At 41.7% G+C, this 27,259-nt stretch overlaps 2 protein-coding genes across 7 annotated transcripts in view; one reads left to right on the forward strand and one right to left on the reverse strand.

The window, feature by feature from the left end:
• Positions 1 to 21,137, forward strand: part of stk10 (serine/threonine kinase 10) — a 43,835-nt gene extending 22,698 nt beyond the window's left edge. The window contains exons 5-20 of the mRNA XM_085797227.1: positions 298 to 370; positions 1,114 to 1,308; positions 2,474 to 2,555; positions 6,749 to 6,883; positions 11,195 to 11,533; positions 12,099 to 12,521; positions 14,943 to 15,067; positions 16,390 to 16,513; positions 16,630 to 16,809; positions 16,926 to 17,018; positions 17,158 to 17,287; positions 17,420 to 17,544; positions 17,683 to 17,871; positions 17,958 to 18,083; positions 18,172 to 18,285; positions 19,191 to 21,137. Coding sequence (XP_085653353.1) covers positions 298 to 370; positions 1,114 to 1,308; positions 2,474 to 2,555; positions 6,749 to 6,883; positions 11,195 to 11,533; positions 12,099 to 12,521; positions 14,943 to 15,067; positions 16,390 to 16,513; positions 16,630 to 16,809; positions 16,926 to 17,018; positions 17,158 to 17,287; positions 17,420 to 17,544; positions 17,683 to 17,871; positions 17,958 to 18,083; positions 18,172 to 18,285; positions 19,191 to 19,331 — 2,594 coding nt within the window. The 3' untranslated portion in view covers positions 19,332 to 21,137. The remainder of the gene's footprint in view (positions 1 to 297; positions 371 to 1,113; positions 1,309 to 2,473; positions 2,556 to 6,748; positions 6,884 to 11,194; positions 11,534 to 12,098; positions 12,522 to 14,942; positions 15,068 to 16,389; positions 16,514 to 16,629; positions 16,810 to 16,925; positions 17,019 to 17,157; positions 17,288 to 17,419; positions 17,545 to 17,682; positions 17,872 to 17,957; positions 18,084 to 18,171; positions 18,286 to 19,190) is intronic.
• A 1,493-nt stretch (positions 21,138 to 22,630) lies between these two features.
• The window catches only part of sh3pxd2b (SH3 and PX domains 2B), a 39,685-nt gene continuing 35,056 nt past the window's right edge, over positions 22,631 to 27,259 (reverse strand). For 4 of the 6 annotated variants that reach the window (XM_085797233.1, XM_085797230.1, XM_085797231.1 and 1 more), the window contains 5 exons: positions 26,982 to 27,099; positions 26,156 to 26,370; positions 26,000 to 26,046; positions 25,779 to 25,904; positions 22,631 to 25,610 (listed from right to left, as the gene is read on the reverse strand). In XM_085797233.1, the coding sequence (XP_085653359.1) occupies positions 24,087 to 25,610; positions 25,779 to 25,904; positions 26,000 to 26,046; positions 26,156 to 26,370; positions 26,982 to 27,099 (2,030 nt within the window). In that variant the 3' untranslated portion in view covers positions 22,631 to 24,086. The remainder of the gene's footprint in view (positions 25,611 to 25,778; positions 25,905 to 25,999; positions 26,047 to 26,155; positions 26,371 to 26,981; positions 27,100 to 27,259) is intronic. The other 2 variants (XM_085797232.1, XM_085797229.1) reach the window with 1 other exon arrangement.

The following is a 27,259-nucleotide window of genomic DNA, read 5'->3' on the forward strand; positions in this document are numbered from 1 at the left end:
ATGCCAGTTTGTAAGTGAAGCAGTCGGCTCGCTGGTCTGTGAGTAAAACACTGAGGCTTCTGCCAAACACTTGTCGAGCCCGGGGAACAGCACGCACACTCACAATGTTCTTACACAGAGTCGGAGTGGAAACAGCGCTGTGATCTGAAGCCACGTCAGGGAGGAGGAGGCGTACTGTGTTTGGGAAACACTGGTTCTGGATTATTGTGTTTTCTTCTCATCATTGCGGTTTCACCACAGTCCAAATATCAAATATCTAACCTCTTTGTTTTGTTTTGTCTCTCTTTATTCTTGCAGCTGATTTTGGCGTTTCTGCAAAAAACACCAAGACTCTCCAGAGAAGAGACTCCTTCATTGGGACGCCCTACTGGTGAGTGAGACGCAGGTCCAGAATCAGATCATTGGACCTCACTGGTCCTGGTAGGAAGAGCACACATCTCCTTCTACTCATTAACAGCATGTTTAGACACACACTCAGCTCTGAGCTTTAATCCTCCATCGTTGTCACTCGTCTTTTCTGCAACCTGAACAAATTAGAGGTTTGAACACTGGACCTTGTCCTTTTGTCCGTCTCTCCTCCGTGAATGTGATCAGAGCCAGTTACACATTGACTAGAGCAGGTGATGATTCATCAGGAAAACCCTCCCGGCTCAGTGGGACAACACCTCCAGTCCGTGCCGTCCTGTTGCACAACACGAGTCTGTGTCCTGAAACAAAGTTGTGGACAGTTGAGTTGTTATTAAATGAATACCTTTCCCCGTTTGAATGCTCCGATAAGCAAAGTCAACAAGAAGCAGGGGGGCAAACATTAGTTTCTCTGCACGTGAGTAAATCTAAAGAGCTCAGATTAGAGTCGGGAGAGAGTTTTGCAAATGTGTCTGCAAACACACACTGACTGGAGAAGCGTGCTCCATGTTGACTCATGCAAAGTGGTTAATAATAAAAATGCAGGATTGATCCCAGTCCAATCCTGCTGCTTTACATAAACAACCTATGATTCAATAAAACCAGATTTTTACAACCTCAAATCATAATTGAACTCTTTCAGGTGTTAATACCAGTTCTGTCTCGTCCAGTGTGTCTCCCACTGACTTGTTCTGGTGTTTTCCTCAGGATGGCCCCGGAGGTGGTGATGTGTGAGACGATGAAGGACGCTCCGTACGACTACAAGGCCGATATCTGGTCCCTGGGGATCACTCTGATCGAGCTCGCCCAGATCGAACCCCCGCACCACGAACTCAACCCCATGAGGGTGCTGCTGAAAATCGCCAAGTCGGAGCCTCCCATGCTGGAGCAGCCACACAAATGGTGAGGCTGCATTAAAACTCAGTATAAACTTATTATATTGATTTTTTTTTAAAGGGATAGTTCAACATTTTGGCAAATTGGCTCATTGCCATAATCGCTATAGTCATAGCAGTAGGTTCGTTACTTTTATTTGTCGGTGCAAGCTATTTTTAGAACGGCGGAGCAGAGCCACGAGCTGCTCAGAGCTACGCTACGGAGGCTAATGGGATTTCTTGGTTTCCCTCATCAAACTCATCAAATACACAATCCAACAACTCCAAAACACTCTGGTGGACAAGTTGTGACCTGCACATTCACCACGCTATGAGATAATAACAGAACGTTACCAGACAGAGTTGTTTTAGAGGGAAATTCATGCAAAACCGCTGATGTGCGTTGCCTTCAGGGACAGTTTTTCAGCAAACAGTCTCTGCATTTGCCTCGAAAACAACTCTGTCTGGTAACGTTCTGTTATTATTTCATAGCGTGGTGAATGTGCAGGTCACAACTTGTTCATGAGAGCGTTTTGGAGTTGTTGGATTCTGTATTTGATGAGTTTGATGAAGGAAACCAAGAAATCCCATTAGCCTCCGTAGCGTAGCTCTGAGCAGCTCGCCGCTCCGCTCAGCCGTTCTAAAAATAGCTTACACCGACAAATAAAGGTAACGAACCTACTGCTATGACTGTAGCAATTATGGTAATGGGCAAATTTGCCAAAATGTTGAACTATCCCTTTAAAGAAAAAAATTAAATAGTTCATTAAGATGTCTGGAACAGGTCATTTGCGGCGTCCTGCAGTTTACTGTAGACACTGAATGCACCACAGATCCACACCCTCAGCAGAGAGGCTTCGTGCCAAACTCTAACTTTCTCTCCATCAGTTTTATCGGTGAATCTTCCACAGTCACAAATTTAGGACTGAACCGGCGAGGTGGTCGTCAGGTGCTGAGGCTCTGGGATGTGGCGCTGACTTGACGTTTCTGTTCAGAGCTTAGTATTTCCAAAACAAAAATAAAACACTGCTGTGGCCAAGAATAATCCACATTCACCAAACGTCACATATCTGGGAATGTTTTGTTATGTTGTAACCATCCCGTCATCCCTCCCCACCCACTCCTCTTTCCTCAGCGCTCTTGCTTTTGATTAATAACTCTTCCTCTTCTCCTTTTTCTTGCGTTTACTCAAGGTCGCAGGAGTTTAAAGATTTCCTGAGGAAAGCTTTGGATAAAAACCCAGAGACTCGTCCAACTGCAGTACAACTCATGGAGGTAAGTCTGCCGATGCAACGTGCAAGAATAATAACCCAGCCAGTGTTATGTAATGCTGCACTTTGATATATGATGGTGCCATTGTCCCGGCTCTGTCCTTATCTGGCACTGACTCACATATATGGAGCCTTTTTAATCTTCTATTTTAGGGACTGAATAGAGTGATGTATGGCGGGGAAGTGAGCTGTGCCCAGCGGAGGGCACTGGGAGAAGAATAGAGGAGGGAGACGATGTAAAGATGATGTGAATAAGTTAAATGAAAGAAGACTTCAGACTTATTTGAAACTTGCAGCGGTGATCTGACCGAGAAGAAACTGATACTGACAACTGTTTGTCAAAATCTCCGTCAGAATCTCGAGCATGAAGAGAAAAAAAAGCGAGGAGGGTGTGGATTAAAGCACGAGAGCAGCGTCTATTAAAATTCAGAGCCACAGTTTCCTGTCTGAATCCCACAGCTGAGGGGAACGCCAGCTATTTACATTCCCCCTCTCAGCCAATGGGACGTCTGGATTCGCCACGAGCTCGTCTCCTCCGGGCCAATTAGAGAGAGGCAGAGATGAAAAATCCTAGACCCAGGGGCCTGCTGGGAATTCTGCATGTGTTCTCCAGTGGGGGGGTGGAGGAGAGACGGGCGCGGTCCCGTCTTTGGTGCCGAGCTGGAAGTTTTCAGATGTTTATCAGGCTGCTGCTCCGGACGGCTGTCAGATAATATTCACTGTTATATAGATAGCTGCGCAGCGATGGCGTCAGACTCTATTAATGTATGTGATCAGAAGTTGGATCAGATGTTTGTGCAGCGATGAGAAGATAATGAGTCAGAGGGAAAAGAGGAAATTAAAAAAAAACCAAAAAAACACACAAACCTTCACAATTTGTCATAGAGAAGTTAACAACAAAAAAAGGAGGATTTAGTTTATTTCTCATGTTCCTGAGAGGAATGTACACACAACAACATGACACAGCATCAGTCACTGTGGTCGGCAGGAAACCATCTGGATGACTTGTAGTAATTACAGTGAATGTGCTGCTCCTCCCTCAGCTGCATTCCTCTACTGTATGTTCTGCTGCACAGCTTCCATTCATGTATAAGACCCAAGGCTTCCTTTGTTGTGTGTGTGATTGTTGCGTGTCTGTCCGTGTGTCATTCACTGGGCAGTTCAGTTTGGTGCGTTTTGGTTTTGTTCGTCTCTGAGCCGGAGCTCTGTCTGTAGTGTAGTGGTGGTTTCACAATTGTGTGCCTCTTTCTGCCTCTGGTGAGAACCTGAACTGACATCATGCATTCCTCAGCCCTGAACCATAACACACACTGTTACCACCATACATCTGAGCCCAGACCGTCACCCTGACCTCACTCTAAACTTTATTATACACTCAGATCTCAATAGTACACATATTTTTAGTGAGTTATGCTTTCTGGGGATGTTATTATCTCCAGTGTGGAAAGAAAACTCCATAATTCAGCTTAGAAATGACCGTAAAGATCCCTTTTTATGCTGCAACTGGGCAGAGAATCAACTTATTATATACATAAAATATATATATATCACAGACTATAGATATCAACAGTTTTCTATAGGGACCTCAGTAGAAACGACTTCCTGTGAGGTCTGTAGATTATATAGAGCACAATGAAATATCAGGTCGGTTTAATTTATGCAGACCAAAATTACTACACATATAATTCTCAGTTTTGCTCCAGATTTAACTTTAAACTTAATTATAACCTTAAACTTAAAAACAAGAAACAAGAGTCTTGGAGTGGAGCTGAGTTTTCGAGTTTTTTTTTTACTACCGTACTTTACTTTGGTTCAATAATAATGATTGGTAAAATGATGACAGATTGATTGATTAAGAGCAACATGTAGAAACTATTCTACAGATAAAAAGTTTTTATAAAAAGTCTTAATCTCTGGACCCTCTGTGTCTAAAAGTGAAAATGCTCCACAGGTGACTCTGCTCCCATGCCCCCACCCCTCCCTCTCCGCTCCACCCCCCCACTGAGCCATATTGTTCACATTAACCTTTTCACGCCCAGCCACGCATGAAACACCCAAAATCACCAGCTTCTCTGGGTCTGAGGCAACATGAAACCCAGAGGAGACGACATAAGCTCCACTGATCCACGTCCTGATCCGTGATGGCAGAAACAACACACACTCACACACAGACACACACTGTAGGTAAAGAGTAGTAGTAGTAGTAGTAGTAGTAGTAGTAGTAGTAGTAGTAGTAGTAGTAGTAGTGTAGTAGTAGTAGTAGTAGTAGTAGTAGTAGTAGTAGTAGTAGTAGTAGTAGTAGTAGTAGTAGTAGTAGTAGTAGTAGTAGTAGTAGTAGTAGTAGTAGTAGTAGTAACACTATATTACTACATACCTAACTAGACCGTGTGACTTCTTCGCTGCTTTGATTTGCCTGAGGGAAACAGGAGGTGGTTTGATGATGGGAGGTCTGAGCTCAGTCGGTACAATAAACAGAAGCAGGAATCTCCCATGAGTTCATATTTGGTTGAGATCAGGACGGTGATTAGTTTTCATTAACAGAGTAAGTCAGGAGGGATCGTAGACCTGTAGTTATGTGGTTAGATATTAAATAAAGCATCGTACTTGAGCCGTAGGTATTGGTCGATTTGATTTGACGGACAATTAATTATTATTGATTATTTGAAGTATTTTATGTTTCCTGTTGTTGACTCAATTCATTGTAACATTAATGTTTTTTGTTTAAGTTTGCAGAAAAGTTTTCTAAAAAGTTGTTTAACTGTTTCCTGATGTTTTAAAGACCAAACGTGACTGAACATCTGTCTTTCACTTTTTGCTGTAGAGACAGTGAAAGAACATACGGCCTAGTTCACACACACAGGACTGCGGTGATTTATTTACTTTTGCCCTTAATCCCAATAATAAAACTATATTTATTCAGTTCAGTTGCCACACCCTCAACCAAGCATCAGAAATTGAGACGGAATATTTTGAGTATTATTGGAGCATTAAACTTCGCTACAAACACTTTAAGTGTGTCTTGTATCCACCCCATTGTGTTTTTACACAATTATATTTTCAATTTCAGTTTATATTTGCTATAAACAGTTGTACTGTATGTGTGTGTGTGTGTGTGTGTGTGTATAGGATTTTATATAACAACATACTCTTATCTTATCCATAAGTTTCTGTGGTGTAATACCAGTGAGGCAGCGCTCAGCAGTTCCTGACTCATTAGACGGGAGCCGACTGTTGTTTGTCACTGGAGTTAAAAGCTGAAGACTAATGTCGTCCTTAAGGACCAAACCCAGCACACAAACAACTGGGTTCACCTACAACACACACACACACACACACACACACACACACACACTGACTCGTACACACACTTCATGGTCCAGCACCACTCGTTGCCTTTTCCCCCTTTGTCAGCTGTTCCAATTAAATTACACACTAGTGCAAAGCGTCTGAATAATAGATGATCGGCCTTTTATCCCCCGCACACCGCACCAGGCTTTTAATATCGCCTTTTATGCACTCAGCTCATCATTGTCTTGTTCGCACCCTGAGAAAAACACACTTTTCTCATCAGTTGTCGTTGTGCGGCGGTGAAGTGAAGGTAGCTGGACTCTGAGGATGTTACATCATTGTGTCTTTTAATGGGGGAGGAGAGTTGTGTTGTAAAAGCTTCTATTGTTGTAGCTGCAGGTGGCAGCGAAAGTCTCCTGCAGCCTCCGTCTCATGGGCCAGAGCTCTTGTAACTTGACTTTTACTCGCTTTATTTTCCACCAGGATTTTTTATTTTATTGTTTCATATCTTCAACTCACTGCTGTTTGTCGATTTGCTATCTGAAGGTTTTCACTGTCTATTATAGTTTTGTTGTTGCACTCTCCACCTCCAAGCGCCATTAAAATGTCTTTAACAAAACAGGCACGACATGTTATTGTGTCCTCATCAGTTCCAGTCCAGCAGCAGCATCCTCCTCCTCCAATCACTAACCTCATGGTTTAATGATAACTCAGATCCACTGATAATGTGTTCAACAAATATTATTTTATGGTGCTGCTGTGGGTGTTTATCCTGCGGTGTAGCCAAATGCTTATGGTGGCACTTTCATGATTTCAATATCAAGATACCAATGATGCTTGCACAACAACAACCCTGCTTGCTGTGTGGATTTAACCCTCCTCCCTGTCTCGTGTCCGTCCACTCCACAGCACCCGTTTGTGAGATCGTCGAAGTCCAACCGTCCCCTGCTGGAGCTGGTGGCCGAGGCCAAAGCTGAGGTCATGGAGGAAATCGAGGACAATAGAGAGGAAGGAGAGGAGGACGACGCCATGGAGCTCACCGTGGTACATTACTTGCATCTTTTCTCCTCCCTCCCACCCCTTTCTTTTTCTTTTTCTGTCCCTTCATTTGTTTCTAAAAGGAGAAGTGGGAGTGAGGGAAGGGAGGGAGGTGGTGTTTTCCTCAACAGCCTCCCTGAAAGACGCTGTTGGGTCGAAAGTGAACACGCGATTCGACCTTGATCTAACTACTAAGCATACAAGTGACATTTACCGACTGACTGACACACTGTGTGGTCCTTTTATTGTAGTGTCACTCACCACACAGTATAATTAAGTCAGAACTCATGTGCATAATCACATAAAGACACGTTCTCACCTGCACACGCAGGCCACTGCAATACACACACATGTTAATTTCCCTCCAGCTCATTTGGTAAACACGGCCTCCTGCCTGGGGATTTCTACAGAGACCATTCATAAAGGTTTAAGATTAGAAAGTGAGCGCAGAATGAGAGTGAAGTTTACCACCTGCCCCCCAGCACAAACAAAGGAACACAAACAGGAACACTGGCATACACACCCACACACACAGACGGTTAAATATAAGGGCAGCGGTTGACGTAGCTCCTGTAACTGAAGCGCCGTCACCACACAAAGTCTGACGGAGTAAATAATTTAAGGGCTGTGCATTGTTCTCCCACTACACTTTGACCTTTAAATAAAAAACAGACGTTTCCTGTGCACCAGTGATCCTGGAAATACTCGCACTGTTAAGGAAGCTGCGGCCGGACAAATGTGTGTTGATCATGGATGTTTTTCTCTCCGTGAAGATGATCGATTGCTCACTTATCTCCTCCTCTCCTAAACTGAAAACTCTGAAGTTATTGAGATAAATAACTTGGCCCCGGTTTAGTGACAGTGCAGTTTCACATGTGTTTTGCAGCAGATTCTTCCTTTTTCCAGACAAATCGATAATTATACACTACTCACAAAAAGTTAGGTATATTTGACAAGAATATCCTTATAAAGAGTTCATGCTACAGTGATATTCTATCATGAAAGCAGGCCTTTTAAGTAGAAGGATGCAATGGTCATTTCTTTATCTCAAACAAAAGCTAACAACAGTGGTGGCTATAGCACAACAAAAATCTCAATGTCTCAATAACTTCATCAATTTGACCAAAGTGTTTTCTTGGTCTCATGATGTCAAAATGTGAACATGGTGGAGAGGAGAGGGAGAGAGAAGACGACTGTATACAAACTGTCACTGAACCAGAACATATAGTGGTTCAATGATAATTGAACCGCTAAATCAGACGGTGCTTTTGATTTTTGTGGTTAATCACCTTGCTAGAGAACAACATGTAATTCAGTAAGTACTGAAACATTGAACAATTGGACATGTGCATTCATGAAGTTTAGAGAAGGTTAAATTAAGTTCACCTGTAAAGATTATAGTGCATTTTAGGTGCATTCTGAAATTTAATCCAAAAGCCAAACATCCCTAAGTTTTTGTGAGTAGTGTACATTGTCTTTTTTGGATTAAAGTAGCCAACATTAGCATTAACGGCTGTTTTGAGGAGAAATGTTGTGAGTTCAGCATTAAACTTAACTCCTTTACTCACCTGGAGCTGAGACAATGTTTATACCGTTTGTCTCTATTGTGTCTTTTTTTCCTACTGAAATTCATTAACATACTAACTAGTTAGCCCTAGTTAGCCCTGGCCTGTAACAGTCACCACAACCACCCACCCGCTGCAGGAAACAATGTCCAGCTGCAGAGAAAACAAATCATCCCTGTAGTTTGTAATGTGTGTGTGTGTGTGTGTAGGTGGTGTTACTGTGTTTGTGTCCAGAAAATTAGGGTGTGATATTTATCATGAGTTTGGTTACATTTTTTTTTTAATTGTGTTTTTTTTAGTCTGTTTTATTTTTAGTTTAACTTTAAAATATTGAAATTAGCCTAATGTAATAATTAAAATGTTTGTCTGTATTACTCACTACAGGGAGTGACAGCTCCCCCCCAGTGCTCACTGTGCTCACCTAACTACGATATAGATGCTGGTGTTGATGTATAATTAATTCAAATATCATGACAAGGAGAGTTTGAAGGTGATCCGTGACTAAATCTGACGTTAATTCCCATCTACTGATTACCTTGTTTTAACCAATCAATGACAGGCCTCCTGAGGCGTGTGTATATTAACATACACCTGAAATACACAGCATCATAAAATATGCATGCACTTAAACTTTTATATGAAATAACAGGGTATCCACGGGGTCTTAAAAAGTCTAAAATTTGAAAATCTAAATTTTAGGCCTTAAAATGTCTTAAATTTGTTGAATTATTGTGTTCAAGTCTTCAATAATTTTAGACAGGTCTTAAATTTTCTTATGCCCACCATGGGCGAGCATTTCACTCGCATTTGCCCCTAAAAAAAAATACATGTGTGAACCAGGAAAATCACAAAAAGAGCACAACCTGCGATTGGTCAAAAACTACAAATCCCACAATTCTCTGGCCTCAACAATAACAGTAGTTGTGTAAGTAAGGGAGAGTGGAGCTGTCGGTCGCTCGCGTCGCATCCAGTTAGGACACGGTGTGAGCAGCCACATCCACTGCGCTCTGGATCAGCTGATCGGTGCTCAGGTGACGTTAGATCTTCACTTTTTTAAACTCATACAAAGTGCAGCCAAACAGCAGGCTGAAGAGAGAGGACCAGCAGGAGCAGCAGCTCTGACAGCTCCTCTGTGGCGCTGCAGACAGGCTGCAGGTGAGTTGGCGTGAGAGCAGAGTGCCGTCTTTTTTTTTTTCTTTTTTTAGCAGCCTTTGTTACAGGTGATAGGCTACATGTCCATGTGCATGTGCATGAGAACTGATTTTGAATCGAAGAGACACCCAAATATTCACATCCTTCAGTCCAGGCTTTTGAAAAGAGAGTAGCCTATAAAATCAGCTTCATGTAGCAGTTAACTTTAAAATGGTTCGAATATATTGCTGCTGAATAAATCTGAAACATGTGATGTGCATTTTTTGGGGGGAAATATGGCTTCTGATATAATAGTCTGTAGACATCATCATCATTCAACTTTTTCACATGGTCTGGTGTTAATAAAGCAAACTAAAAATCGCAAAAAGAAAATCAAGAATCGGTTGAATCGAAAATCGATTTTGAATCGAATCGTGACCCTAAAAGTCGGAATCGAATCGTGAGCCACCCAAAGATTCACATCCCTAGTACAGAGACCTGCCACAGTGTCATGGTGCATTAATATAAACTTCAACCTCAGAGCTTTCTGTCCTGACTGTCCCTGAACATCATCACAGTGATTTCCTCCACTTTTGCGGACACACAGCAACATTATGACACATGATGCAGTTAAAGTCCCTGAGCGGCAGCCAAGCAGTTAGGCCCCGGTTTATCTCCTCCTATATATCTCAGCAGAGCAGCCAGACAGAGATGTTTGCTGAGGCCTCAGAAAGGCTGCACCTGACCATAAAGATGTCTGATGGTATTGTTTACCTCTGGTGGGAAACGTATTTCAAAAAACGCTGCATTGCTCAGAGGGACAGATCCTTAAACACCACCTTCACTGGTGTTTACTGACTCCAGAAATCCCACGTTTTTTTGAGATCTGGAAATGTCTGCAACAAGATTTACATTTCTTAAAGTGGTCTGTTTCTGCAGACACTATTATATAAAATCATTTAGACAGCATCATTAATTTGTGTTGATTGGTTTATAGAATGATTTTCAGTCCATTGCATTTACATTAGTGTCAAGTATCTGTGTCACATTGTGTTAGTCTATCATCCATGCTCTGGGTAAATTATTATCATCTTCTTATCTTCACCAGTCGTTTCTATTGTTATCTACTTTTACCAGTTTGACCATGACACAGGCAGTAAATTCCTGTCTAGTGTGTGTGGCATTATAACTGTCTTAAATCTAACCTGGTGAACGCTGCAGAAACCCTAGTTTCCTATTGCATTTCTCCCACAATGCAATAGGACTTTACAGTGCTTTTGTTTCGGAAAGTGCTCATCAAAGTTCACACATAGCTCTCGGTAATAAAACCATCAGGAACTCTCTCCCCTGGTTTGTCAGGTGTGATTTACACTGGCCGTTCTCTTCTGGTATTATTAGTGTAATTATCACAGATTTGATGTCTATCTCGGCCTCAGTGAGAGGAAGCAGAGCAGGAACGACTGCATTCCTCCTGCTGAAGTAAAGGTGAAGCTGATGTGTCTGTAGGTGTGAGGGTAAAAGGTAGAAAACATGAATATTTATGAGAAAACCACCAACTTAAAAGCCTAAGAACTTCAAACGTTTGTGCCTAATAAGACTGCTCACCTTCTTGTTCCTTTAGTCACCAGGCAAGGAGCCATGCAGGACCAGTCAGACCAGTTTCGAAGCGGACCATCCTGCAGATACCCCGACCCCCACCACACCCTCTCCAACCACAACCACACCAATGCCTTTACCCAGGAAGGTGTCAGAAGAAGATGCACCAGCAGAGGAGCAGCCAAGTTCCACCATGATGGTCCCTATCCCCTTACCGCGGCATAACGTCCCTCACAAAGATGCAGAGGAGTTGGCCGACAAACTGACAAACGAGGAAGTCAACAGCGAGACCTCGACCAAGACTTCCAGCTCGGACTCGGGCATCGAGGATGGAAAGAGTACGCCCACGTTGGAGGAGGAAAAGGTGCCCTGTGGAGATTTTAATATTGAATTGGGGATCTGGACATACTGATCCAATTCAGTCACACTGTAAAAACTCAAAATCTCACCAAGAATATTTGTCTTATTTTTAGTCAAAATGTCATTTCTAGTCAAAACAAATCTAATTATACTTAAAATAAGACTCCAGTCCTCACATAAAAAGTAACTTGTTTTTAGCCACTTTTTACTTTTTTCAAGCAGATTTTCACTTGAAATAAGTAGAACATTTTGACAGTGGAGCAAGTCTTTCTTTCTTATTACAAGCACAAAAAACTTGCTTTCACTAGCATAGTTTTCTACTTATTTCAAGTGAAAATTTGTTTGAAACAAGTGAAAATTATCTAAAAACAAGTTAATTTTTAGGTGATGAGTCTTATTTTAAGTGGAAAGAGATTAGTTTTGAGTAGAAATGAGACATTTTGACAAGAAATAAGACAAATGTTCTTGGAAAGATTTTGAGTTTTTGCAGTGCACTCATACTGCATCTCATCCTGTATCACCTCCTGCTTCCTAATACTTTATAATAATGATGCTGAATGATTTTTCAGGTCACCGTGGAGACCCCAGAGACAGAGCAGCCACCATCTCTCCCCGAGACGGTGGCATCTGAGGATCAGGTTGACATCATGATCGTCCCCATGGATCCAGAGATCCCCAAGATCCAGGTGGCCGAGCAGGAGAACGGCGTCTTACCAAACGGGGATTCAAGCCAAAGACCGACTGTCACTCCCGTTGTTCCTACACCTGCATCCTCCTCCTCCGCCCCCACCCCGCTCCCGACACCCCGCTCCGGGACCAACGGGAGCCTCGTCAAGGACACCCTGGACCGCTCATCGATTGGAGGACAACCTGAGACTGTATCGCCTCATATCAACGGATCGATCAGTAATCGGTACTCGTACTCGGGCAGCGTGATCTCTGAGAGCATGGACATGTCCATCCACAGGGAGAACATCTCCACGCCTTCAAGGGTGAGTCAGTCCGAGTTGTTAAAAATATTCCTTCAGTTTAATGTTGTCATACATGTTACTCACCCAAGTGTGGCTGCACGTCATGTTTTTAATGGTGTGTAAGAAGTGTTAGAGAGGTTCAGGGACCAGCTCGCTGCCTCCGTAGGAAAACCCCTCCTTGGAAAAACTATTTCTTGGCACCCACTGAGGAACTGAAACTGCATTGTGTTGTGTTTTGGGCTGTGGGTGTGAACCATGCGAAACAGTGCATAGCCTGTCTTCCATTAAGCTTGCATCACACATTGCATTTAAGGAGGATTTGAGGAATGACACTAGTTGGTGTTTAATTAGTTACAGTTTACTCAGAGATTTTCTAAATGCTTTATCAGCCAAAAGAAACGCAGAAGAGAATTTATTTAAACTTAACCATCACCCAAGTTGTACAGTATCTTACAGACATCAGTGAGGACGGACAGTTAGGAAGCGAGTCGAGAAGAAGACAGAAACCATTTTATCATCACACACCGAGTGTTTCTGAAGCCAAATATGCAACATTTTCCATTCATGGGGACCAACAGTGGCCTTTGTGTGGGCACAGTTCAGCATTCATCGCTGTCGATGGAAGTTTCTGTGCAGCTCATTGTCGCTGCGTCGCCTCTGGAGGCTTATGGACCGAGCATGATTGAAATCCTATTGACTGTGCGTGGTGTCGTGTCTGTTTGTGGTATGTTAAGTTTTTCCAGAACAGATTATTCAGCAGGCGTCTCTGCCAGCAGCCCGCACTGGGACTGAATGGGCAATCTTTGTTTTTTAGCATAGGAAGTACGTGCAGGCATATTAAGGCAGGTCTGTTGTTTTCTAAGGGATTAGTGTGAGTGTGGGTGTTTTCCTGCACCAGCATGGAGAGCATCGGCGTGTGCATTTCCCATGAATTTATCTGTTGTGTGTGCCAATTTGTGAATGAAGAGTGATGTGGAGTCAGAAGAAGCGCACAAACAACACAATTAAGTTACAGAATGAGCCAAACGCGCTCTGCAGACTGCAGGGCCGATGTTTTCTTATTAACACACTCAGCAACAAGCATAAATATTTATTGCTTCTGTAAATGTGTGAATAATCCGTTTACAGCAGAGCCACACACACACTAGTAGTAGCTCAGTAGTAGGAGCCTCACACACACACACACACACACACTCGTATGGAGCGTGTTTGCTCAGCTGTAGTGGCTCCATGTGGTCGTTTGGACCGAGCGAACTGCAGTTCACACACAAACCAAAGTCATTCCCACCCTGACCTGAGAACAGCTCCCGTGGTTCTTTATTGCCTCTCTTAGTCTGTTCACCCCATAATTTCTCCTTTTTTTCCCTTTAGTCTACTGATCTTAGACTCTCTCTGAACTATTTATAAATCAGGAAGTGACGACGTCCGTGGTTTGAGCTGCCCAGTGCGTGCGTGTGCCGGGAAAACGCTGCCGTATCAGTCCTCCTGTAAATATTGTCAGTGGCTGCTGATTTAGATAGAGCACAGTGGACATGTCGCCATTCAGCAACCAACACGTGCTTAGTCAGCTCATAACAACTCAGTCTGTTCAATCATAAGGTGGGGTCATGCTGTGACTCTTACCGACTGACTGTGTTACACAATATGACGCCCATTGCCTTTTGTTTGATTGGCCTGTGCTGCTTTATCCCACATTACTGTAGATGGAATTGGTTCAACTTTGATGCAAAGTAAGAAAAAAAAGTCAGAGGTCACTTCTTGTTTTGGATAAACGTTGTTCCTGTTTGGGTAAAACCTTGAATCTCAGTGGAGCTGGAAAAAAAAAGTTGTTATAAAAAGTTTTAAAAGGGGGTTTTAAAAGTCCAGGTCACAATGTGTCATATTTAGTGGAGGAGATTGTGTTGTTGTTGTTGTTAAACTGTCACTTCCGGCGTGGCGCTCCCCAGAGCTGTGACAGATGATGGAGCATCTTACTGCTCGTTACAGTAAAACCAGACTGACAGGAATATTATTTCCCTTTGTCAACACATTCACACACGCACACGCGCACACACACACACACACACACAAAGATCACACCAGGAATCAAAAACTCACACATACCTGAAAGTGAACATAACAAACTGTCTTTGAGAGTTGTATTAAAACACAATATCTCTGGTCCTGCTGCTGAAACCTTTTGTCCATTGAGAGTTTCACATAGTTGGAGCTGAGTTTGTCTTTAAACTATAAAAACAACATTTACAGATGTTGGATTTCCTAGTGCCACAGTGAGCTACTGTAACTAAACCTGCAGCTGTCTCAACTAAAGACCAAACTAGGACTAGACTACAAGAACTCCTCACACAGTTCAACACATCGTGATGATGTAAACAAGTGCCATCAAAGTTTTGTGTTTTGTGTCAAATTTTAAATGTGTTCTCCTCTGAATCTGCCTCTCAGGACTTCTCCAGTAAGACTCTGAAGCGAACCAGGAGGTTTGTCATTGACGGCGTGGAGGTGAGCGTGACCACGTCCAAGATCATCAGGGACGATGAGAAGAAAGACGAGGAGATGAGATTCCTGAGGTACAACACGACTGCATCCATCTCTCTCTCTTTCTCATCACCTTCCTCTCCTTCTGCCTGCTCAGACTTCACGGCTCCTTTTCATATGCAGAGTAGGATTTTTGGAGTTTCACCAAATGTCATTTTCCTCTACCTGGAAACCCTCAGATAGCTACCGGAGAAAACAAAAGCACTGTCCCCTTCCTGTTATGGCTGCACAGTGGCAGGCGCACTTCCTTCATGCCGTGAATTCGGCCTTCAATTATTCTGCAAATTTCCTCCCTGCGGTGGTAAACACAGCGACAGGGAGCGTCTAAGGATCCAGTCTAAACCCTGATACTGTCGTTATTCTGCAGGCATTACAGTACAGTCAACATTTAGTACTTCATTATGACGGGTTACAACAACAAAAAAAACGTTGTGTATTGTCACTTCAAATATTTATCTGTTTATCACTGGACATTTGATCTGTGCTGTCTGTGTCTCGTCTCTCAGCGCTTCTTCTTTTTCTTGGAAAAATTCATGTTTTCATTCCTTTGTAAATGAGGCCGTGAACTGAGCCGAGGGTCCGTTCATTCCTCCGCTCAGACTGAAGTCTGTACAGTGATAAGTGACCTGTTGGATGCTGCCTGCTCCACACAGACAGTCCACTATTTAAGGCATCCTGCTCTTTTGGGCTTCGGCCCTTTGGGATCAGAGTTAACAAAATGTCCAAGCTGTTTTGGAAAAAGGACAAATTTAGGTATTAGTTTGACAGAAGGAGGAAAATGTCCATGAAGTTACTTATAGTTGAGGGTGAAGCTGAGGTTAACTTAGGAGGGAGTCACGATGTTGTCAGAGAGGATTTAAAGTTCTTTCTGTCCTGTTACATAGTTGGTTTTGTTTCAAAATGAGCAACTGTAACACTGCACTGTTTCTGAAGACCTGTGGAGTTCCTGATGCATTAATCCTGCCATCTAGTGGCAAGAATATGGTGTTACATCTAGGACTGCAGGAAAAGTAACAGATGAGTGTCTTATTTCTCAGGAAATCTGTAACAAAACAGGAAAAATTGACATGTTTTGGCATCAATTATCACACTGACTAAAATCATACATGCCCCTTCAAAATAAAACAACTAAACTAAAATAAGAGCGACAGACTCTGAACAGTGCATCAGTTGCTGAATATATCCCTAAACATCCGAAATAAGGATTAATGATACAGTATTTGAGTTGCTGCTGAAATTCATGAACTAAAGTTGCATAACGGTGGTAGTAGTAGTAGTAGTAGTAGTAGTAGTAGTAGTAGTAGTAGTAAAAATAATAATAATAATAGTAATATGTGTGTGTCTTTGTGTTTAGACGTCAGGAGCTGCGTGATCTGCGTTTGCTGCAGAAGGAGGAGCATCGAGCTCAGGCTGCTTTAAACGCCAAACTGGAAACTCAGAGAGAGCAGATGCAGAGACGGTTTGACCAGGAGATGAATGTGAGTCACGTCCACACACACAAACTTTATTACAACTACATATTTTTCATACAGTGTACTTTTATTATCATACTTCCTAAATGCTCACTGTTTGGTTTCCTATTGGTTCATTCCAGGCCAAGAAGAAGCACTACGACGTGGAGCTGGAGACTCTGGAGAAGACTCAGAAACAGACCATTGAGAAGATGGAGGCAGATCATCACGTCAAACTCAAAGAGGAGACCAAACGCATCAAAGTAGCACAGGAACGAGACCTCCACAAGTTCCAGGATCAGATGAAACACAAGAAAAAGGAGGTAATTAATCATGAGACAGCGAATCTGTTACATCTTCTCCCTTCAAATTATAAGTCAGTGTTTCTGTCTCTGCTTTTAGTCAAAGTCACTGAATATGGTCTGAAATGTTCCTTTAGGTGAAACAGTCTGTGGATAAGCTGCCCAGGAATCAGCGTAAAGAATCCCTGAAAATGCAGATGAACTCCTTCCAAGACATGAAACTTAAAGAGGTGAGTTGTAACATATTCCACTCCTCTTTCTGCAGCTACCAGTCGTATCTTTTATTTTATGGAGTAAATATTTGACTATTCCTAAGTTGTGTACAGTATTAACACTGTCATTAACATGTCTGTCTTTCCTTTGTTTTAGGAGGAGAGGTTCCTGTTGGGTCAGAGGAACTACCTGGACACCACACTGAACAGAATCGTCTCCAACAATAAAAGAGAGATTGCAGAAACAGAGAGAGCATGCCTCAACAAGAAGCAAAACCTAATAAGAGGTGAAATATCTGTTATGCATTGAGTTAAAGTGAAACCAAGATTCACAATACTGAATCTTGTTGCTCTTTGCTGATCTCTGGTGGTGGTGAGTTGTTACTATGTTGACATGACGTGTTTCAATAACTGATTAGAGCGTGAAGCGACGGTTTGGGACATGGAGGAGAAGAATCTTTATGAAAAACACCAGTTATTGAAGCAGCAGCTGAAAGATCAGTACTTCCTCCAGAGGCATCAGCTCCTCAAGAAACATGAGAAGGTAAACCAGTAGATGACAGCTTTTGGTTTAAGTGGAGCTGGTGGGTCATTTTATCCTCATTGGATCATTTGCAGGTTCAACCAAATGTCTGCTGTCCAACATTTAGTCCATTTACATCCATTTTCTGTGTGTCTACAGGAGCAGGAGCAGATGCAGTGCTACAACCAGAGAATGATTGAGATCCTTAAAGGCCGGCAGCAGCAGGAGAAGAGCCGACTTCCCAAGATCCAACGCAGCGAAGCCAAGACCCGCATGGCCATGTTCAAGAAGAGCCTGCGCATCAACTCGACGGGCAGCTCCTCAGAGGACAGAGAGAAGATCAAGCAGGTAGAGGGGAAAGGCTTGTCTCACTTCAAACTAAAGTGTAAAGTTAATGATGCAGTAATTCACTCTCTTTGTTTGTCTCTCTCTAGTTTTCTCAGCAGGAGGAGAAGCGGCAGAAGTCGGAGAGGCTGCATCAGCAGCAGAAACATGAGAACCAGATGAGGGAGATGATCGGCCAGTGTGAGAGTAACATCAGAGACCTGAAGCAGCTACAGGTGACTCCTTTTGTTTTGTGTCTGGTGTAGAGAACAGAGCAATAAATATAAACACAATGAAGTAACAAACATTTGTCTTGTGTCCCAGAATGAGAAATGTCACCTGCTGGTGGAGAACGAGACTCAGAGGCTGAAACATCTGGATGAGCAGCACAACCAGCTGATGAAGGAGTGGAGGGATCAGCTGAAACCCAGAAAGAAGGTGTGTTTCCCCCTCACAGCGTTGTGACAGTGACAAATTTCACACTTCCATTTGCTTATCTTCATGTCTGCAGTAAATTAATGATGCACTGAAATCACTCAAGTGATTGAGTGACTTTTAAATGAGCATGAAGTCCTGAGTCAGCCTCTATTTATCAGTATAAGGAAATTACTCTTTCTTAAACTATATATATACACACATACACACACAATATTCATCTAAAAAAGACAAGTTTAAAAACTATCTCCACTCATGCTCAACTAAGCTCCTCTGACTCCAGGGTGACACAGCAACTAGTATTTTTTCATAAAAATCTGACTATGTACTGGGGAAAAAATCTGGACTCAATATGGAATAAATGTCATTAACTTTTGCAATGCAACACTTTGTTTCTTAACACATTTTTACATAATTTGTCACACATTATTTAGAAAAAGCGTGCTCAGTATTGCTAAAATGCATTGAAATCTAATTATAGAAATACAGCAAAAAATCAATTTCAATTAAATCAAAGTTAAATCAACTGTAGATAAAGTTTTTTTTATCATTCTTTTGTGGTTACACATTTTACATTTTCAGGGGCATTCAGTCTTATATTTGTTTAAAAATGGTTCAAATGTCACTTCAAATACTAACATGAATACAAAATGTACATTTTAACAAATCTGATGCTCTTAAAACAAATTTTTAAAGACATTTCTGAATTGCTCATCTTATAAACACACTTAACTGTATTCAATCTATGTACTGTATTACAAAATGTACATATAGATACATTATATAGTAGCTCACAATCTCACTGACCAATAGAACTGTAGAAGGCACTGACTAAAACTAATATAAAAGTTTCTATTCAAGCTTAGTCATACAATATTTGACATATTTTGCTTTCTGACCACTCTTAGAATCTCGAAGACGAGCTGCACATGAAGAAGAGGGAGCAGGAGGTTTTCTTCAGGATGTCTGAGACCACTGATTGCCCGAACCCCAGTTCTCCCCATAAACTCTCCAAGTTTGTGCCTTTCCAAGATTCTTCCACCACATAAAAACCAGCCGCTGTGATGCTGCACACCGTCGCCGGGCCACTGACGAGCACACGTACACACTCTCATCCACCACCACCACCACACACACACCCACACAGGCATCGTAGTCGTTTCTGCTGCCTTCAGTTTTACTTTGTTTTGCCACTGACGGCAGCAGGCCTATCCCTCCATTAGGTTCCTTTATCGTCTTAGTGAATATTTATATGTGTTGAACTAATTTTTCTTTGAAAGTGTTGTAGGATCTGATCGATTTGGAACTTGTGATGTGCTTCTTTACTCAGTTACAGTAGTTATCCGCTTACATACAGTATTCTGATTTACTCTCTTAGTCCGCCCCTTGTAGCTCACCAGTCAGATTTTAGGTTACCATGATACAGTGGCCTTTAGTTTTTGGGTGAGCTGAAGATACCAAACTCATTACGTATGCGTCTTAAAAAGTGAATATTGAGGAATAATTTTTTGGTTGGGTAGTATAGATTGTTTTTATATGAAAGCTGGTGAGCCAGAGACTAAGCACTTTTTGTTTACCACCAAATTATCAGTGTCGTCTTCCAAAATATGACCAAAAACAAACCTAAATATTGATGATTTAGTCTATGACTCTTTTTATTTTTCCATTTCTCTATGTCCTGGCACATTCACCTGTGAGTCGATGAGTCAGATGCTTGTCATATAGATGCCAAAATCTGCCTATATTTATTTTTACTGATAAAGAAAATCTTTATTCCAGATTTATCACTGTAAATTTTAATTTTAATATTTTCCTCTTTTTTTTTTTTAACCATCACCTACGATATGAAGGATGTGCTCATTTATTATCTTGTTTAAAATGGGGGGATGAGGCTAAATCCAAAGTTACAAGCATTTATATTTTCTTTTAAATGATCATTTAGGAATGATATTTTAACAGACAAGGGAAGACTAATTATTGTTCACAAAGTGTTCATGTAATGGCATTTGTTATTTTTCTGTTGTATTTTTTTTTTTTTTACTGTAAAATCATTCACACTGGATGGGAACTGACAAAGCCAAAGCAAAAATACTGTTATGTTCTTTGAAGGATGTTAAACAGGGGGTTTAAAATCTAGATTTGAAAAAAAGGTATTAAGTGTATAATAGCTAAACCATGTGCAGCAAATGCACCGCCTGCTAACCAAAGTGCAATATTACATGTATGTCTTTGCTAACCTTAAAGAGGTTTTATTTTCTTAATTTGCCTTCCTTTGCACTGAGAGGGAGAATCATATGAAGAGTTTCTCCAAAAACAGATGCATCAGTGTGAAGAGACACTGCTTGAAATGATTTCATCTTCATGCATCATATCATAAGCAATAATTATTAATAGGTATACTCTTCCAAACGATGATCTGGTTTTGGACGCAACTCCTCATATCAGTTTTAAGGGAGTGCAACAATTCATTCTGCTGTGAAGCGCCTCTAGATGTCTTCATCTTCAACTGAGACCATAAGTTTGCAGCTGAGGAACTTGTTGCCTTGTTAAAGTGAGAGAAAGCATTTTTTTTTTCTTTTCAAGCAGTTTGGCCTGCAGATGAGCGTAGAGTCAGGTCAGCATCAGGTACAGCTTAATCTCTCTCTCCCTCTCACACTATCTGTCTCAGAAGTACTTCAAGTTGTTAAAAAAAAAAAAAAGAATCCCTCTTTAATGGCTTCATCTAGGTCTTCCTCTCTGCCTCAGTTTACATGACAATGTTTGCATGGAGGGGAGGGCGCCGAGTGTGAATGAAACTGTATCAGAAGGAACCACTGTTGTAAATAACTCTTAATAAATACAGATTTTCTAATTAACTTGATTGTGGTGAAGTCTCTTTCAAATAGTGGCAATGATGATATCTGAGTTCTATGTTATGAAGACATGAAGCAGTGAGGTCATGATATTTTTTTCAACTCAAGTGTTCATTGTTCATTGTTAAATGGATCCCCATTAGTTGTCACAATGGTGACAAGTAGGCCTTCTCCCTGGGGTCCGCAAGACAAACAAACAAAAAAATACATTTTCAATTAACAGTTAGCAAAAAAAAAGAAGTAAAAGCATCAGTTTCCAATAAAATAAGTCAAAATTAATTCAAGGTATTTTTTTTTACCCAAAACAGCTTTTTAAAGCCTCCTTTTCAAACAAAAATCATTACCATTCATTATTAGATAATCTGAAGTCTATTTCAGTTTGTCATTGCTCTGTATAATATAGTTCTTTTGTGAGCGAAATCTGGACATGCAGTCGGGTTAATGTCTGTTTGATAACTAAAGTTTTAGATGAAACAGGCCGATGTTCCTTATGAGACCTCAGCGCATCAACCACACAACTCATCTGAGAAATACCTGCCCACTGTACTAATTTTACCCAACCAGGCTACGACACTCCTAACCATTAACAAATAATCAACATTGAAAACAATAGGACTGATAGGTACAGTATGCAATAATTAATAATTGCCATGGGTGTTGCCAGAACAAGCAGAGTGACCCACTAATAAGTTTGATTCAGTTTCACATGATTTTTCTTTTTTGGCCACTTGGGGGCAGTGCAACATGCTGTGAGCACAACACTAGTTCAAAGTTAATGTGGCTAATGTTAGCAAACAGTTGCCTGTTTACACAAGCTTGAGACATGGCAACATTAGTATTTGAGGACATGTTATTCTCCAGTAAAGATGAGTACAGTTTTGTTTTGTTTTTTTAAACATTTGTAGCTCTATTGGTATCCAGTGACTCTTAATAATATGACTTGAGCTGCCTGATAAGTTGTCTATGGTCCATGGCTAGGTATGTTGAAATAAACAAGTTGTTAATGTTTTCTTTATCAGCTAAATTTTTACATTATCTGTGTTTATCAAACCCCCTCTAAACAGTTGTGGCAGTAAACATTATCCTTGTGATTTTAAAAGTACCGATTCAGACACAGTGTGACAGCTGAACTGAAAAATCAGAAACCTTTATTGACTTAAGGAATAAAAGGAGACTCAATGTAATGAAAAATACATAGCAAAATGTAAGTAAATAAGAATACAATACTGAAATGATGACACCATCAACCAACACATTTGCGTTGCACTGTACTGGACCTTCCTTTCCTTTCCTTTCGTCCACATAAATTATACCTGAACAACACAATTTTAAGTGTATTTCAATCCCATCTTTTTCCCCCATAGCTGGTGACGTACTGTATTTTGAACATAGATGATACTAAAGCAACTAGAAGCAGAACAGAATCAGTGTTACAGCTTATAGCTTTGTCTGAATTTGGAACCATGAACAAACTTTTGTATTTTCCAATCGAACACTTTGTTTATCTAATCAAAAAACTCTGGACCACCTGTGAAATGATCAACCACTTGTTTCACAAACTTTTCATAAATCCCACAAATCAACCAATCAAATTCCCTCTTGGCTCTTCCTTCTGCTTCTCCCTCCATCAGTACAGAGTCAAAGACCTAATGGATGGACCACCACAGAAAAGTGATAACAGTTCAGATATGACTCTCATTACTGTACAATAAAAAATAATTTGCTATACTGACCATGCTTGAGACCAGTCAAGCATTAATGTAAAACATTATTTTTATACAATGGTCATACTTTGCTGTTGTTTGAGCACCAAACATCACTGTACTGTACATTTAAAATACTGTAAATCATTGCACAAATCACTGTAGATTTCAAATTTCTTACGCCAGGTCAAACATCTGGTACATATTTGCAGATGTGCTCAGCAAGTCACACTTCACAATTTTATTTTTTTGGCTGCGATAGAACATGATTATGTGAAAATACATAAGACAGCTTCAGTCTTGATCTTCTGGCCTCGTCTTTGCATTGGTGGATATTTTGTTACAGTGAGTATAAAAAATTAAATGGCTAATACAATGGCGAGTAAAATTAAGAAATAAAATGCACTGTGGCATTCTTTCCCCTTCCTTACGCATGTGCAAACTTTACACTTACACCTCATCTGATATGACTGGAAAAGCGCACATCTGTTACAAGTCACTGCAACATTAAGTATGCAGTCAAAGAAGAAAAGCATTACGATAGCACAAAAACTAATATGCGTTTTCCTAGTATAACAAACTGCACTTCTACTTGGCAAAGACATCTTGTTTAGTATTAGCTAATAGCACTTGAAAGCCCACATGTAATCATTGAACTCCCCTGATGAGTTCATGTGCAGTCTCTGTCTAAGGGATTTTTTTTTTTTGTCTACTGCTGGAGAAAGACTGGCTGGATTTGAACATCTAGAGTTTTCTCCTGTGATGATGATGTTTGATCTTTAGTCAAAAGTTTTTAAGATTCCAACAAGGACTATGCTTACAGTTGCATACAGTTTATTAAGCACTGAAGCACTCTGCATATAATATTGAGGCACCATATCATAGAAGGCATGGGTGTAGATACATTTATCGCTGTTATAACGCCTTGCCTTTGTAGTGGCAGGACTGGCACAGGCTGCAACTAGCATACAACAAAGAAAGTAAATAACTTTACCTAATATTTAATGTAATATTTAGTTTTAAAAAAAACAAGTAAACATCACAATACCCATAAGGGCATGTGTTATTGCTGGTTCAGTTTAGGTAGAACATCCTTAACAAAATTAAACATAACAAACGTGTCAATTAAAAAAAAAAAGGTACCTATAAATAAAAAAAAATGCTAATTAGCTACAAAGTAGTGATAATTTGTTCATTTAAAACCTTAGTTTACTTATTTATTCATATGGTGATGATTCTAAGTTTCACACTAAGGTTTCTTGCTCAGGTAATTCGAGGGGATCCAGCCCTCGACTTCTTCTCCTACATTTTTACAGAACCACCAGCCACTGTTGTTTTTTTCCATCACCTCAAACACTGTACCCACTTTGAAGCTGGATGTTTGGTCATCCCCTTCAAAGTCTGCCACGGCCAGATACAGCTCATCCTTACTTGGCTCCTTAAGTAAAGGTGGAAGCTTGTCTTTGGGTGGACCAGGCTTCTCGCTCTTCAGCTGGGGCTTGGGAGGAATTGGGACTTTATTCCCCTTGAACTCTTCTTTCTCTTTGTTTGGAGGTGCCGGGACAAACCCTTTGGGTTTAGGGGGAGGGGGCCGGTTGAGTTGTGGTGGTGCGGTCTTGGGAATGTCCTTAGCTTCTTTAAAAGCAGATGGAGGTTTGAGCTCAGTCGGACTGGACGGGTCGGTTTTCTTTGGAGGAGGAGGTCTTCTTGGAGCCATGGCGGGGGGTCTCTGAGGCGGCTCCTTGTGGGGAGGCACTGCTGGTTTTGTGGGTGGAGGTGATGAACTCTCTTGGCTGTGACCGTTGATGTGTTTTGGGGGGATTTTTGGCTCATCACAGTACTTACCATTGTTGAGAGTAGGGATATGAATGGGGGGAGAACTAGGGGGCGAACTGGGGTGAGAACCATTCGCTGAGGTGTCGTTCTGATGATTTGCCTCAGAAGACGCATCTGGAGGTTTTGACGGCCTCAGTTTGCTCCTCAGGTTGGTGATGTCCAGTTTGTTCTCTGCTGGGGGGTCTGGTTTTGCAGCAGGAACAGGTTTAGGCCGGAGCACTGGCTTGGGCTTTGTGAGCACGGAGGGGCCCGGTGCCTCTGGTTTCTCCTCCTGTACCTCTGGTTTGGGCTTTGGGGGCTGTTTAGGTACCGGTTTCAGATTAAACTTCTTCACCTCTTTGGCAGAAACCTTATGACCACATTCAAGACCCATCTCATTCCGCAGGTGAAGAGCTTTGCTCTTATCTTCTTTCTTGGTGTCTGGTAGTTTGTCTGGTTTGAAGGGGGGTGCTTTGGGTGTGACCAATGGCACGATGACCCCAGGAGCAGGTGGTTTTGGGGGCAACGGTTTGGAAAGATCAGGTCTTGGTTTCTCTGCTACCTCCAGCTCAAAGCTCTTATTAATCGACTCCCTTCGTGGTGGCAGAGCTGGTTTCTCCTCGACTGGAGGGGCAGCTGGGGCTGGAGGCAAAGGCCCAGAGAAAGTAGGGGGCGCCTTGGGGGCACTGGACTTCCAGTCTCTCAGCTTGGGTCGGGTACAGGACTCTGTGGTTGGCTCGTCTGGTAAAGGCTTGGACCAACTGTCATCAGTGCCTGAGCTTGAGGAACCACCGTCTTCCAGCCTCAGCTTCTCCATCTCATTGGGCAGAGGGGCAAGGAAATTAGGTCGCACTGCATTACTGGTCTTCTTGTACTTGTCAATAAAGGTGGCAGGGGCCCAGCCCTCCTTCTCATCGATCTGAATGTACCACCAACCACTTGCATTCTTCTCAATCACCTAGAAAAATAAAATGCGAAGTAATTTTATTTGACCAAATCATTACAGATCAATCACAAAATAAATTAATAGATTACATTTACAGATTTGAACAAAACAAATTCACTGTAAAATTACTTTCCATACTATATTTGAATGTAATTACAGTATATTTAGTGCCTGACCCACCTCTACTTTAATTCCAGCCTGGAAGCTAATACCATCAGGGATAGTGGTCTGGAAATCTGCTATGGTGTAGAACTCTTCCTCAACCTGAGGAGGAACAGGTGGCTTGGGCAGGTTTGAACCTCGGGGCTGTGTGATTCACAAGGGAGACATGTTAAGGTTAAGTTTAGAAAAAGTTCAGACATTTTCTAATACTTCAGAATCCTTGTTCTGTCAAATCTTACAATAGTCAGATCTCTGCGTGGAGGAGGTCTGTGTCTTAATCCCACTTCTGTGGAGGCAAAAGAAGAATCAATATTTTTGTTGAGGTGCAGCAGTGCACAGGCCGTCAGAAAACCTTCAATCTGTAACCAGGAAATGCTTCAGTTCAATTCACTTACTGCCTTTGTTGTTGTCAGAGAAGAGTGACAGCCTGTTCTCTTTCTGGCTGTTGTCCTTGTTCTCCTTGGCTGCGTTGTTTTGCTGGTTCTGTCTGGAAAACCCGTCCAGGTCGTTTGTACTGGCATGAGCAGCAGAGCCGGCCGACTGCTTCTGGCTCTGGATGTCCATCTTCTTCAGGTAGGAGGCCGGGGCCCAGCCCTCACGGCCCTGGTACCTGAGTGGATAAGACGGATCCAACACTGAAATAATCTAGCTGTGTAGACCAGAGATCAATTAACTTGTTCATTCATGTAGCTTTAGTTCTTAAAGGGATAGATCACTCAAAATTGAAATTTCACTCATTATCTACTCACCCTCATGTCGACTAAGGGTTGGGAGAAGTTTCAGTGTCTGATTTGCACTGACACCCAGTTCACGGCTCCGCAAATCGTGCAAGATTCCGGCAGAGCAGTGAACTGAGACACTGGGAGCTTCCGCTACAAACAAGCTTAAAATATAGACTTATTGAATTTTTTTCCGAACAATTTCTTATGTCGGGGCTTCACTACAAGAGGGACATTACAGACGAGCACTATGGAGGTATTTGGATGTTTTTTGGTGTGTCTTTTTGGACGAAGAAAAGTGAGCCGCGTTTGCTACCGTCATATGGACATGCAGTGCTGCACGGAGCCCCGCTGTAACTCAGAGAAGGCACGGAGGACTCTGAAACTTCTCCCAGCCCTTAGTTGACCTTAGTTGACATGAGGGTGAGTAGATAATGAGTGAAATTTTAATTTTGAGTGAACTATCCCTTTAAATTTCCTTGGGGAGCATCCCCAAAATTACCTGATCTTCCACCAGCCCTCCAAATTCTTCTGAATCACCTCCACAATCATCCCTCTCTCCAGGTCGATCTCATCCTGGTCCCTGGCCGAATATGGGTAAATCACTGAGTACTTCTCTTCTAAAGTCAGAAAAAGACAGCATTAAGTATAAAACATAAAGTCTGTTTTGAAGATTGCTGGGTACAGATTCACAAACAGGGGGGGGCACAGATTATTGTGGATACAGGGTCAAAGCTTGGGAGACAAAATGCACAGTTCAAAAATACTTAGTCCAACACA

This window comes from Trachurus japonicus, chromosome 14 (assembly GCF_045865225.1).
Source record: "Trachurus japonicus isolate A0001 chromosome 14, Traja_1.0".
Lineage (NCBI taxonomy): Eukaryota > Metazoa > Chordata > Actinopteri > Carangiformes > Carangidae > Trachurus > Trachurus japonicus.